Source organism: Falco biarmicus, chromosome 12 (genome assembly GCF_023638135.1).
Source record: "Falco biarmicus isolate bFalBia1 chromosome 12, bFalBia1.pri, whole genome shotgun sequence".
Lineage (NCBI taxonomy): Eukaryota > Metazoa > Chordata > Aves > Falconiformes > Falconidae > Falco > Falco biarmicus.
Genome location: NC_079299.1, coordinates 26,229,880 through 26,245,172, shown reverse-complemented (window position 1 = coordinate 26,245,172; position 15,293 = coordinate 26,229,880). Strand labels below are relative to the sequence as shown.

The following is a 15,293-nucleotide window of genomic DNA, read 5'->3' as shown; positions in this document are numbered from 1 at the left end:
GGTTTTTTTTTCCATCCCTCCCTCAAAAGAGATGAAGATATATCAAAAGTCCTAAGACTACCACAAGAAGGTGCAGTAAAGAAGGTGTTAGACCAGATGTAATATGGAACAAAACTGATTTTCTAAAGTCAAGTTCTATTGTAAAAAAACACGGAGCCCGTGTATTAGGGAACTGGATTCCATCTCTACTACAGTTCCTGAATTTTCATATAATATACTTTTAACATTTAAGGCACAGTTTTGAGAGGCAGAACCTTTCAGAAAACTTGCTCTCCCTGTGCAATAGACTAAAGAGTTTCCTTCAGTCTCTCTTGAAACAACTTCCCATCTCCTCCAACGAACAGTTTGCTCTAGGTGCCTATGTCACGACATTACATTGCTTAGACCTTTTTAATTTACAGGACTTCATTCATACAATTTGCAAGATTCTTCAGAAGACAGACTGTATAACACCCCCTGCCCCCAGCCATGTTTTCCAAACCAACACAACAAGTAGGAGCTTTTCTAACATTTAAACAATGCCTAGCCTATATAAATACAGAACACATTCCTAGTAGCAACTGTTTTGACTGTGGTTTCCACCTCCAGTCTGAAAGGTGGCAACAACAAATCTCAGTGACAAATCTTACAATAGCTACTTATGTATGAGAACTTACTTGCCTTGAACGCACAGTGGCACAATGCTTAAAGCTGCTAAGCCAGCAACATCATGAATGCAAATACTGACACACTGTGGGCAGATGAAGTAGAGCACGACGACACAGCTGTGTTAGCAAGCACTCGTCCTGTTGTGTACATACATGCTTTCTCTAGTAAGTTTTGGGAGAATTCATGCCAGAAATGATTGCAATTATATAAGTACGACTGAAAACACAGAACTACTTTTAATGCCAGTGTATACTTCTGAATACAGATCTTATCAAGAACTAGGAATAAAACTATTCCATTCGGTTCTATCAATTTAAGTGAAGTAGTACAGACCAAAACAAGATTTAAAAAGCAAGCATTTATATTCAAGAGGAGTTATCTGAGTGATTCAGAATAATATCAGTGTAAATCATCTAAGTAGATCTGCATTCCTAGCTGGAATTAACACATCAGCTGTGAAGGGGCTGGATTCTCAATGTCTGTGGTCTCAGAATCTACAGTATTACAGATCAGGCTGTGTCCTTGCATAGCCTGCAGTCTGCACCTACTGAGCAAATAATAGCACCTTGCTGCCCCTAAAATGGTAATGTCACACTTCCCCATCTTTGGAATAAGTAATTCAACCCTCCGAGCATCCACCAAATACTTCCATTTGCCTATATGACTCGCTAACTCAGTGGAAAAGATCCAGATTATTTCTGCTTTTCCAGAGTAGTTCAGTCATTTTAGTAAACAAAATCAAGCATGCAAAAAGATACAGCAAGTGCCAGGGCTGGTACAGGCAGGCAGAATGAGCTCGAGGCCAGCATCAAGGAGAGGCCAGTGAAAACCTTCCCCTTCGTGGATGTGGCGAGTTTTGAAACCGACTCATTACATCTCAGGGAAAACACACACCCATACACAAAACATAAACATCAATCTCAATGTCTTTCCATCATAAAGGAAAAAAAACCTAGACACTGGTTTTCAGATCTCAGGACTGAGTTCTTCTGGGATGCTATATGGTGGAGTTCTTTTATTAATTTCCAGATGAAAATCTGGATGTCACTGTCCCCAACTTTTCTTCCTGGTAGCTATTTTCTCCCACAGAGCAGTCTCACTGGAGGTCAGGCACCTCCATTCTCTGTTCCCCCAGATCTTCAGCATAATATATAACACAAGATTTTCAAACCATTCTCCTCCAATTTTATGCTGTTTCCAAATCATACTGGTTTTCATTTTTAAAAGTGTAGGTATGTTTTATGACTCTATGGCAAACACATGAATTCTATTCAAGAAAAACCTGTAAAGTGATGAATGAAAAAGCAAGAACAAAAAACCTGGCAAAAAAATAAGCTACAAAGAGAAGATTACAGCTGAAGAACTGAGTTCAGCCATATTATTTCTTCCATTTCCCCCACTGTAAACCATCTGGATCTCAAGTTATGGGAAAAAAAGGTCAGTTTCTACTGCTATAAATCCAACATCTTACACTACACCCCTATTAGCAGGCCAATACCGCATGTTCTCCAAGTTACTAAAAGAAAAAAAAATAAAGTTTACCTGGAACCCATTTAATCTCCATTCCTATGTCCTTTTCTTCCTGTTTTTTCTCTTTTTCCTGGATGCTTTGCAAAAGTTCTCTGTACTTGGTAATTTGCTCTTCATCATCTTTTTGGCTTTTCCTGGGTTTCTCTTCTTCCATTTCATGAGCTACCTCACCACCTAGAAAGAGAGTAAACCTATCACAGCCTTCAAGAAAGTGACCAATTAAAGTTAATGTTTAGGAAACACACCTAAGGCACATACATTGTTTCTAAAAAACAATCTAAAATATTTTTATCTGTTATTCCCCCAAGGAATAACCAGTTTTAGAGCTCCTCCACTTAGATGAAATAAAAATAGCAAAACAAAAAAGAAAATAAAGAAATAAAGACAAAATAAAACTTATCCAGTGAAGGAAATCACGGATTGGACACAGAATCCTTTACTGTATTTTAAAATTGTTTGTTTCAGAGTCCCTTACAGCAGAGTAGTACCTAAATCTCAAAAAATAGTTGTATAAAGCATTGTGAAAACAGAGTGCTACATTTTAACAAACAACCATGGCAAGATTCCACAACAGAGATAATTATTTAATGCCTTAATCTTCAGTGACTTTCTGAATTAACAAATGAAGCAAGATGGAAAGATGGGGTTTTTCTTCCTTTTCTTAGAAAAACACCATTACAATGTGACTTACAATAAGCTTTTAAACAAATGCTTTAGAAAGAGCAGGCTTTTAAGGCTTTAAAGATGCTTCAGCTCATTGAACTGTAGAAAACTAGGTTTGGTGCACACTCCTTTTTTTCAGTTTTCACTAGTTTAACGGTAAAGCTGTGCTTCCTACAGTACCAAGTTGCATGGGCTGCATAACCAATGTCTAGAAAAACAGATTGCAGCTGCAAGTTAAGACCGAGTGACCTCTGGTCCTTGGCTAAAACTTAGGTGTGACACTCATCCACATCCATCACTGCAAGCAGCTGGGTGTTGGCTGGGAGCAGAAATCTTTACTGTTCATAGAATCATTTAGGTTGGAAAAACCTTTAAGATCATGAAGTCCAACCACTAGCCTAGCGCTGCCAAGTCCATCACTAAACACGTCCTTCAAATACCTCCAGGGATGGTGACTGAACTACCTCCCTGGGCAGCCCATTCCAATGCTTGACCACCCTTTCAGTGAAGAAATTTTTCCTAATATCCAATCTAAACTTTCCCTGGCACAACTCTAGGCTGTTTCCTCTCTTCCTATCACTTGTTACTTGGGAGAAGAGACCAACAAACACCTTCCTACAGCCTCCTTTCAAGTAGTTATAGAGAGCAATAAGGTCCCCCAAGTCCTCTCCAGGCCAACCCCCCCCAGGTCCCTCAGCCGCCCCCCGTGAGCCTGGTGCTCCAGCCCCGTCCCCAGCCCCTGCCCGGCTCTGGACACGCTCCAGCCCCTCAGCGTCCCCCCTGCAGTGAGGGGCCTGAAACACCCCAGGGTGCGAGATGTGGCCCCACCAGTGCTGAGGGCCCTTCCCCGCCGGGCAGTTCCCAGCCCCTGCCCCAGCCTGCAGCTGCGGGGGGCTGGTGTGACCCTCGGGCAGGGCCCGGCACTGAGCCCTGTGGAACCTCACCCCATCGGCCCGGCCTGCCCAGACCCCCCTGCAGAGCCTCCTGCCCCCCAGCAGGTCAGCGCTCCCCCAGCCTGGTGGCAGCTGGGAACTGGCTGAGGGTGCGCTCGATCCCCTCATCAGCGATAAACAGAACTGGCCCCAGTACTGGGCCCTGGGGAACACCACTGGTGACCAGCCACCAGCTGGATTTAACTCCACTACCACTCTTTGTGCTCAGCCATCCAGCCAGTTTTTTACCCAGTGAACATTACACCCATGCAAGGCATGAGCAGCCAGTTTCTCCAGGAGAATGCTGTGGAAGATGGTGTCAAGAGCTTTAGTAAAGTCTAAGTAGACAACATCCACAGCCTTTCCCTCATCCACTAGGTGTGTCACCTTATCAAAGAGATCAGGTCTGTCAATCAAGACCTACCTTTCATAAACCCATGCTGGCTGGGCCTGATCCCCCAGTCGTCATGTATGTGTGCCATGGGATGGCATTCAAGATCATCTGCTCCATAACCTTCCCTGGCACCAAGGTCAGGCTGCCAGGCCTGTAGTTCCCCAGATCCTCCTTCCAGCACTTCCTGTAGATGGGTGCCACATTTGCTAACCTCCAGTCTTGTGGGCCCTCCCCAGTTAGCCAGGACAGCTGATATATGATTTAAAGTGGCTTGCTGAGCACTTCCGCCAGCTCTCTCAGCACTCTCGGGTGGATCTCATCCAGCCCCATAGACCTGCATGTGTCTAAGTGGTGTAGCAGGCTGCTGACTGTTTCCCTGTGGGTACCCAGCCAGAACAACTGGTCTTACTATTAAGACTGCTGCAAAGAAGGCATTGAGTACCTCAGTCTTTTCCTCTTCCTTTGTCACTATGTCTCCCCCGACGTCTAACAAAGGATGGGCATACTTTTGTTGCTAATGTATTTATAGAAAGGTCTTTTATGGCCTTTAACAGAAATAGCCAGATTAAGTTCTAGCTGGGCTTTGGCCTTTCTCATTTTCTCCTTGCATAACCTCACGCCATCCTTGCAGTCCTCCTGAGTTGCCTGCCCCTTCTTCCAAAGGTCATAAACTCTCCTTTTTTTCCTGAGTTCCAGCCAAAGGAACTGTTCAACCAGTCTGGTCTTCTTCCTCACTGGCTTATTTTTTGGCACATGGGGACAGTTAACTGCAGCTGCTTTTCCATTTTCCTCATCAGAAGCTCAGAACTAAGAGGAAAGCATTTGCTCAGACAGACAGCAAAAGGCATTCTGTTGAGAAGACCGAGAAATAAAAGAAGCCATTTTGTTGTTTCTTCTTCCTGGTGGCATGTGGAATGGTAAGTAAACAGCTTCACTGGATGGGAACTGAAGAAATCCTTAAGCCAAGAAAGGCTCCCTTGAAACTGGATAAGCAAGGGGCTACCGATTTGTATTTACGACCGGTTTTGCTAGTTTTGATTGGAGAAATTTAGGCGGCAATGCATACTGTCATACTTTCTCATTTAGATACAACATGCATTTCTTTGGTCAAAACTAACAGTTTTAAAACAAATGTTCAACATCTCCTTCAAAAAAAAACCTTAAGGGCCTTTTCATTCTGTAAGCAAATAAAGAACACTTGACAACAGCTGCAAGAAAGTGAGCTGATTATGTTCTCAAAGTTTGTTCAGAGTTCAAATAACCTTGTCACTAGCTTTCAAGTATCACGCTGTATTGCACAACATGAGGAACCACTCTCTGATGGATATTAAGGCACTAATGCTTTCTGCCAATAGCTTGTTCAAAGACCTTTTGAACAAAATACACAAACAAAACAAAAACTTGCGGTGCATTAACAGCTGCAAGAAATACAATTAACCTGTGCAGGAAAACAAGGCAAAAGCTGATGAGTTTTAGAGTATAAAATACAAGTACATTCTTACAGTTTTCAAAGAAGAGTAGTAGCAGAAGTGCTAAAAGAATTAAAAAGTTAAAATCCTGAAGCAGGTCAGAAACATGCCAACACAATAGTTTGTAGGGGGTTTTGTTTGTTTTTGAAAGCTGTAATTCATCAAAAAAAAAAACCAAATGCAGAGGCTCAATATATTAAATTGCTAACTGGCTGTTGTGTTAGCTGAGACCACATTCCAGTAATTGCAGGGTTTTGAAAAGATTGTTTTCTTAGTTTAAGATTATCTTGCAATGGCTGAGTAGATGATTTATTTTTTTTAACTCAGCATTACAAACTGAAGAGTAGAAAAATTATAGCAGACACAACATTTGACAAGAGGTCTGCTGCAAAGCTGCATTTCTTTTAAAGACAGAAAGATAAAATTCCCCTTCATGAGGTAATGGCACACCAGAAAATTCAGCTACTGATCTGGATGCTGATGGCTATACCATAAAAATGCACTAAATGTCTCAATTCTATCCAGGGTAGTTACTCAGATACAAAAAACACCCTACAATGCATGCTGACCCCGAGAACGAAAAATAAAAAGCTCGACTCCAGAATTCAAGAAGCAAGGCTGAGGCAGGGGTTATTGCAGTGGACTACAGCATGAGATGACCTCAAGTCTTGAGCCAGAAAACAGGGACAAAGAAAACTTCAGGTTTTAACCCCACTCTCCCACATTCTCAGCCCTCTCTGAACAAGAAGTCGTGGAAATCCCATTAGCTCACCCAAATGATAATTAAAAAAAGAAAAAAATTAGAATTCAACATTATCAAAATAAGCTTATTCAAAGCATATCACAGTAGACTGTTTTTTGCAAGATATTTTTCAGGGAGAAGACAGATACTGGAACAAGAGCATGCAAACAGTAAATTAACAGCAAGCATTATGTTCTGGCTTTTTTTTTTTTCTTTTTTTTCCAGGTCTGGGTAGCCTAACCCCTTGAGTGGTGTGCACTGGATGCAGTTTTTAAAACTCACTTTGCAAACCAGATGACCATAGCTGCTGCAGCCTACGAACACCTGGCTGCACATGAGAGGTGACTGGGCATTGCTAGAACCAGGCCTCTCAGCCAGCCAGGTGTAAGCCAAGATTACGTGCCTGCAATCAGAGGTGCCTCATGTCTAGGTATCTTTGAGTAGGGACACACTGGCCTGCAAAAGCACACACACACACGTTCTTCAGTTCTAATTTACTGGACACCTCCAACAGCTTGTTTGAACTTCCTAGAAGATGACCCTTGCTCCTAGTCTTCCAAGCACCTTTTTGGTTTTGGTTTTTTTTAATTAAAAAATGAACACAACACAAAAGCTCCTGCAAACATGCATTGAAAAAGTATCCAACAACTGAATGCCTAAATTTCTGGTGCTTCACAGAAAGAAAACAACCAGGTTGCATATCTGTTCAGAACTATGAACTTCCACCCAGGCTTGGCTAAATCATAAACTGCTAGTTCCTCTTGCTAGTTTGTTTTGTTAGGAAATATTTAGCAATATGCCAAAACTAACCCAACAGAAAGGTTCTAAAAAGTCAGATGCCTGTTACTTTAGAAGGTGCAGTAATGCCTGAAAAGTGTCCAAAGTAGCTATACAGGAATAAGGGACAGAAGCTAACCCAAGTAATATCCTATTCAATGCATTTTATAAACACACATTGGATTCAGGGACAATATTAAATACTTGCATGCTCTACTTCTGTCACCTTCTACTTCTTAGCCTTCCATAATAGTTCTAGTATTATGTATATAGTATACTGTTCATTTTTAAGACAGCAAAGAGGTTGTACAGTCATGTGATAAAATGTTAAAGACGCATTTCAATTTATGTATGTAGTCACAGTTACTGCACCAAATAGTTTTCAAAATTGTAAAAATAATACCATTAATAAATGGTATGATTTTATTTAACATTAATCACTAAAAATAAGGTTATCTTATATTAGCTTAGTAATAGATTATTAATATTAGATTATTTTTAAAAAGTAAAACTCCCCCAGCAACCCCTCCTTCCCAATAACTACATTTCCTTTCTCTGCACTTGTGCACCTCTGGCATGGCGCAACAGCACAAAACAAAATATCTACTGTCTTTGTAGAGTCTTGTATTGGAAGCCCAATGCCACAAGAGAACATGTTCCCTGCTCAGACTCCTACTGTGGAGACCAGGGCTCTACACAGAGTTCCCTACAAGCCTGTCCATGTTCAAGAAGTGTTTGGACAACTCTTAACATAAATGGTTTAACTTTTAGATTGCCCTGTGTGGAGTTGAGACTTGACTCAGTGATCCTTGTGGGTCTCCTCCAGCTCAGGATATTCTAGGATTATACCATCAAGAATTGCTAACTAGAAATACACTGAAAAAAATATTTTGTCATATAGTCTGTTCAGGTATTCTGCGTAGTGGTGCAAAGCGGAACAGCAGAAAAGACATTGCTCTTCCAAAGATAAAAAAACAGAACAGAAGCAGCTTAGGCATAACCCACAACACTCAATTTGAACTATTATTTAAAATGCCACACACTAAGTCACTGGTGCTCACAGTCAAAATAAAAATTATGGGCTGGATTTGATGCACACCACAAACACTTCCTAACTAGAACAAATGCATCCAAGTAACAGAAAATTCAGAAGCAATGTAAAGGAGATACTTTGTGCTATGAACCACAACATACAAGGTCACTGCACTACTTAACACTACAAAACTGTTGTATAATAGTAATACTAACATTCACAACACATATTTTAATTTGAAAAAAATCCATAAAAACCAGATTAGAACAGGCCAACAAAACCCTGTTTATAAATAAAACATTTTAATATGTTAAAAAAAAATAGGAATAAAAGTCCAGGACATTTTTTTCCTTATCACACTCCTACATTTCCATTCAAGCAGCTGACATTGATTTTTCCCATTTGCGCATAGCGCCACATAATTCTGCTGGATGGAATCCTGCTTTGTATCACATAACTGAATGGATAAAAGGTCAGTAACATGCCGAAGACATGTCAATGTAACTCCATTCATAACTTACTTTTGAAATCATCATCAGAATCTAGACATTTCCAGGTTTAGACTTTATTAGTGTGCTAAGATTATTTAAGGTCAATTTCTCTTCCTTCCCAGCAATGGAAGGTTACTTTTGAAAATTTCTGAAGTGTTGCTCACTTATAGATGTCTGCTTCCATCACCACCCTATTACAGACGCTATTCTTTAAGACAGTGTTAGTCTTGTACATAATAGAAGATGGAATTGCTTTCCTCTGCATCTACTGCTCCCATTTAGATGCTTTACTAAGCATTACTAGAGAAACTAAAGCTTACAGAGGTGCAGTTTATAAGTGCATTTTTATGTAAGATGAGGAACAAATGGACATTAACCCTGCCAAGATATTGCCAAGCTGAGTTTGCTGCCAGAATATTTCCCAACTCTATAACCAGAAAAACCTGTAATGTTCTTTTGCATGCTCCAAAGTCATCTCTGATTGCAACAACATGCTTTAATGTAGTATAAATCAATTTTAACATCTGTTTGAAAGACCTGATTAAGGCTTAATTAAATTTTCTTTGCCTTGTAATTTAGGCTATATGTATTATTAATCAAAAGCAGACTGAATTATAGAGTGAAAACAAGCAAGGTAATTCAGGAATTTACATGTCAGTGCATCGTACACAAAAGATCTATGTACCTTATGAAGTTAGATTACATTCTCTTTATATTCTTAAGTAATACATGAATCAAAAAGCATTTGAAAGATATTACTGTTACTGCTACACTCCATAGTTCCTATAAACGTCTTCTGCTGCCTACCTTTCCGCTCATCATATAGGACCTATACCTTAGAAGTACCAGAATGCCCATAGCACAGGTTTTCTCCACTGTCATTCACACTCCCCTGGTGACACAAGAAGTGCTACTGCGGGAGTGAAGCAGCTCTGTACAATCTACATCTCCCTCAGGACCTTCTAAGGTCTGGAGTGCATTCAACACCCTGTCTGGGCCTTTCCAGCAAGCACAGTCTTAGGGCAGCTTCTTCAGTATCTCCTTGCCCTGCAAAGACTTAGGACAAAACGCCGTATTAACCTATAAACAGATTTCCGTAGTAAGCACTGTACCCAATTCATTTAGCCATTAATCCCTGCACATTTCAAACCAGGACTTTTCCTCTGAAAAGGAAGCACCTCCAGTTCTATTGAAAATAATTTTATCTCAGAAATGAAGAGATTAAAGTAGGTATTGCCAAACTTGACAAAGAAATGTTAAGGTACCCTGAAAAAAAACAGAGAGGGGTGGGATGGCAAGAAAGAATTTTACACTCGGAGGTGCAAGATTAGGGTAACTCCTAATCACCTACCATTTGATAATTTTTGATCAGTGTTACTCAGACTTCACAGAAAGGCAGCAGACCTTCAATCAGCACTGAATGAATAGAATAGCTACCATATTCTCTGCACAAATCATTTAAATGTATGATGATAAGTTCTTTAATATGCTTATCATATGAGCAATAATGAAAATATGCCATGATTTAGGTCACCTGTGATCTTGCTACCTGAAATATCTCGAATTATACTCGGCTTAATCAAACACTAATTATACCAGCTGAAGAGATTTTGCAGTACAGAAATGAAAACAAGAAAGCTGTTTTAAAGCTAGTGTGATAATACTTAAGTCAAACTTTCACGAATGCATCTTCTAAGCAAGCTGTAACTCCAAATTCAGCTAACATACTTTGTCTTCAAAAATTTTGAGACCGTGCTAATGATAGTTATTTGGAGCATCAGAATCAGGTTTGCATAATGAATCTCAACTGTGGCTTTAGAGGCATCATTTTAAAAACGTGTATATGTGTTTTCTTACCACATATATAGAACATTGGGAAAGCATATTTAACTAAAACAAAAAATGAAATAAAGAAAAAAGGAATGTCAAGTTCTAGTAAATTTAAAGAATCTACAGCTTCCATGTTAACATGCAACTTACGAATCTTTTAAATAAAAGTTTTAGCATCTGGCAAACTGTCAGTGTTCTGTCACCAGTCCTCTTATTTCCCAACTGAAAAGGGTGAACAAAAGATACCAACCTGTTCACCACCAACTTCCCCCCACATTTAGGTCACGCACACAACAAGTATATGCCACTTTCAGACATGTTTAGCTCTGGAGGGAAGATAGGCTATTTTCATAGCAGCACCCGACCATAGCTTTTATACAAGCATAATATTGTCCCTGGAAAATACGACATTCAAAGCATTTTCTAAAGATACGGAACTCACATATTTAAATAACTTGGGTTCCAAACAGTGCAGCTAATGATTTTATGGATAAAGTTTATTAACCAAGTACCTTGCTGCTGCTCTTCCTCTTCTTCACTAGACGAAGCCAAATAAGCTTGAAAATCCATGTCAAGAAGTTCCTCTTTTTTAAAAGTTCTGCTAAGTGACGTTACTCGTTCATGATCTGTCTCATCCCATGTGATATCTACCTTAAAAATAAAAACGCCACTTGCAGAAGCTGAAAGACTAAAATTAAACATTGTAACTGTCTTTTTAGGGAAAATTATTTGATAAACTCCTAACTTCATAAGCAATGTAGAACTGTTACTAACGTTCTCTACAACGATCAGCTATAATAAGTAGTTACTAAAATAAATTTAGTAACAACTTTTTGGAATTTGTTCTACATTGAATTTTAACCACATGAAAGACCGAAGTGTCCTTATGCAGTGAAGGGCTCTGTAACAGCAAGTCACACAAAATCTCTGTAAGCCAAATTTCCTTTGTGGCAGCAGATACTGGTATTGAAGCAGCCACCAGCTCTTCCCTTTCCTCTTCCAGCAGCAAGTCACTCCTAGAATCACGCATGGATTGCAGTGGGGACAATGGAAGTGTTTACATAACCGCACCCTCAACCAGAAGGTGAAACAGATCTGACTGAAAAAATGATCCTGCAGAAATTACTTATTTCTCAACTTATCACTTCTACAATCCAGTTCACTTCATGGCCAGATGGAAGTCTTGGTTGTCACATAAGAGAGAGTAGGAATGAATAGCTACAAGGAAGGGAAGCAACTGTTCAAGCCTGGCATAACCACCGAAAAGGCTGTAGTTGAGCAACACACAAATACCCATTTTAGGCAAATTAAGAGAATTTAACTGTGAATAACAAAGTAATTCCATGTGCAACTTTTGTAAGAGAGATACAACCAGGTCAAAATATAGTATTTAATTTGTTAAAAAGAAGCCGAATCCCTTAAAATACAACTCTCTAGCTTATTTATGGGGTTACAACTTATGACACTGTAACATGCTTACATCTTTTAGTATGTTTGATGTCTTTATTTTGAAATGGTTATGATATCCAGGAATCTTCTCCCCACTACTTATGTAATTTATAAGCTGACAATAAACCTAAACAAATTAGAAAAACATTACAAAAACATTGTAGAGATACCTTTGATGTTCCCATAGCAGCAGATGTGAAGTACTTTGGCTTATATACAGCTACATTCACTTCTGAGGCTACATCTTTTGGCTTATCATCAAATGTAACATTATCTGGAATAAATCTTAAAGGCAAATAAAATACGTTATTATTCAAATACACTGGGAAATTTCACAGTATAAACAGTCTAAGCTTTTCATGTGTAAGGTACATCAGTACAAAAGAATTTGCTAAAATAAAAAGTTGGTAAGTCTGAAAAGAAAACAAAAGAAATGGACAAGTACTCCACACATGTAAGATCAACTGTCAGGCTTCTGCACAGCTATTCCACAGGTTTTCAACATGTAACACCATATTGGGAAAGTAAACTAAACAACTTTCAATCTGGTATTAGCAGGGTCAGAGCTGGTTTTTTGCATGGTTTTTTGTTTTAAGAATCATCTTTTCATACTAAAAATACAAAAGAAAAAAGTGAAAAAATCGAATTTGGAAACAAATAAAAAAAATCAAAACATTTCAGGAAAGGCTGGTACATCTTTAATATTATAATGAGTAGGAAAAAGAAAAATGTTAAAAAGACCAAAGTCATGTGTTACAACAAAAGAAGTTAGATTTTAAAAAAAATCCTTTGTATACTACATGAGAAATTACTTAGGCTATTTGGCTTTTTTTTTTTTAAATCAAATGTAATCTGATTAATAGTATTCAACATGAACATTTAACAAAGTAGAAGATTAGGAAAAACACTGGAGAACTTTAAACAGCTGCGTCTGTTGTAAAACATCATCTTTCTCCATTTGAAAGCACAAAAAGTTACATGTTCATTTGGCAGAGATCATCTTCTCCAAAATGGTTCAAAGCAAATGAACTAATTTCCTCTAGAAAATAATTCAAAGCAAAAAACCTATCTTTCACTGACTTCCAAGAGTGCCCATAACACAGGCTCCCACAGACAAAACAAGCTCCTGTCAAAATTTATTATGATTTAGTAACTTCTCTTCTGCTCAGACTAGAAGGCTTTTTATAACAAAGGGAAATAGTAACAATAAAGCGCAACTATAATGCAAAATGCTTTCTTTCTGAAACGTGACTTTTGAAATATTAAGAGCTTCCAGCTCATTCATAAGGGCTACCATAGCAATCTATTGCAGCTTCATGACAACAGCAGCAATACTCTTGCCCTGTGGTAAGCATTCCTGAAAAAGAGCCAACTCTGGACCCTTGGGAAAAGAGAAAAAAAAACCCACCACCCAGCAGTATGTTGTTTTGTTTTCTAAATCCTACCACTTTACTTAATTGTACCAGAAGGTTGAAGCAGCAACTAGAATGTTTTACCTGACTTCTCTGAGAATAATCTCTCCATGCAGAGATCCTCTCAAACTTTTGATATTGCAGTAAAAATGCTCAAAGAGAAAAAAAGAATCAAAGGGAAACCTAACAACTCACTGGACACCTCATTTATTTACCTATCTCATTTTGGTTACAGGATAAAAACAATACTCCATATTATTTTAAATAGGCTTTAAGTCTCCCTCCCCTCCCTAGCCCAACATGTAAAAAAAGTCTCCACTGGGGTTACCTCAGGTCTATAAAAGAACAGCTACTTTCAAATTCCAGTCCATCACATTCCTCATAAATTTTATTGGCTGTTTCAGGAGAATCACATTCTACAACTGCATAGAAGTATTTCAGTCGCTTAAATTGATACTCCCGCAGTTTCTCCCTATAAATCCTGCAGAAGCAGAAAACAACACAATCAAGTGAGCTGGCTTTAACAACTTTTCACCTGCAAAATATTTTAACTCAACCCATTAAAACTATGCACCACTCAAGCGCTCTCCTAATCTTATAATAAGATTAGATGTTAAACAGCATGAAGTTCCACCAGCATCTGTTCAGTTTTACTCAAGTAAAAAGACTAATTCACACAGGTTTATTAAGTGTACGCTTCCTGTACATGACCTGCATGTACAATTCCTGCAGGAATTGTAAGGTCAGAGTCCCTAGGCAGGGCATAGAGTAACATCTCTGTATGCCTCTGTGCAGGCCACAGAAGGTAGCATTTAATAGTTCCTATCAAGTTGTTTGCAATTATCCTGGCTCTTAACAAAGTTGATGAGAAGTCTGTTCATACCTAAGTAAAGGCGCACATTAAGAATGTTAAGAGAAGCTGGGAGACTGTACGGACAAGACTGCAGATCCTCTTGCTAGAGAGAAGCAGGGTAGGAGTGATTATTAAGCAAGCAGTATAGGTGAGGAAAGGAATCAGGATACTAACTTGGGTAGCACAGGTGGTGCTGGTGTCACAGAAGATGACAGTAAAATAAAAGCAGAAAAGAGACTGAGAAGTGAATGAATTGGTGGAAGGATGCAGGAGAGCGACTGCAGGGCTGAGGTCCTGTCCTGTGAATTTGAAGGGTACATGCCCAGGTATCACTGGGGTACCTGTGGGACAGCTGGATTTCTGCGTGTTGTATTCCAGATACTCTACAGCCCACTGAGCAGTAGATCTAACACTTCAGGATGCACCTTGATGCACACAGTGAAGCTGACTTCAGAATGCACCGCAAGTTCATCATATGCTTCCCTGATGCACCAGAGACTTCCTTCAAAGGCATCTGCACTTATTTTAGAAGCATCCAGATTTCCCAAATATAGGACAGTCCAGCGGGATATATTATACAAAAGTGGCCCCAGTCAGGCTGCCAAACATCTGGAAATTCTGGAAAAATATAAAAGCAAAGTTCTTTTGTTTTTCTCTAACTCTCTAGTTAAATCTAGTAAAACCTCTAGTTCCATACAGACAAGACTTTCGAGCAGAACAAAAGAACGGGGGAAGACATGCCTGAAGAAGCCTGGACAACGGTAGGCCTGACGAGCTCAGCCTAGTAAGCTAGGGCTGGTGCTGGTGGCATTCAAGTAATCTCTACCTGGCAATTCTTGGCCTAAGTTAAGGTCCCTGTTGATCATGCAGATAAAAATTTTGACAGCAAGGGCAATTTTTAGAGAAGAAATACTATGTTAAACTCTCCATACATCAGTTCCATGTATTATTCCAATGAGCTACATAATGAAAATTTTGAACTTGCGTATCAACAAGCAAATCTTCTCCAGTTTCATCATAATGCATTTACTCAATGCATTGATAACCAACTAGGGCCAGTTGCAAAACTT

At 39.2% G+C, this 15,293-nt stretch overlaps 1 protein-coding gene across 3 annotated transcripts in view; it reads right to left on the bottom strand.

The window, feature by feature from the left end:
- The window catches only part of ESF1 (ESF1 nucleolar pre-rRNA processing protein homolog), a 34,929-nt gene that overhangs the window by 15,167 nt on the left and 4,469 nt on the right, over window positions 1-15,293 (bottom strand). For all 3 annotated transcript variants that reach the window (XM_056357005.1, XM_056357004.1, XM_056357003.1), the window contains 4 exons: window positions 13,699-13,851; window positions 12,129-12,243; window positions 11,022-11,160; window positions 2,191-2,352 (listed from right to left, as the gene is read on the bottom strand). In XM_056357005.1, the coding sequence (XP_056212980.1) occupies window positions 2,191-2,352; window positions 11,022-11,160; window positions 12,129-12,243; window positions 13,699-13,851 (569 nt within the window). The remainder of the gene's footprint in view (window positions 1-2,190; window positions 2,353-11,021; window positions 11,161-12,128; window positions 12,244-13,698; window positions 13,852-15,293) is intronic.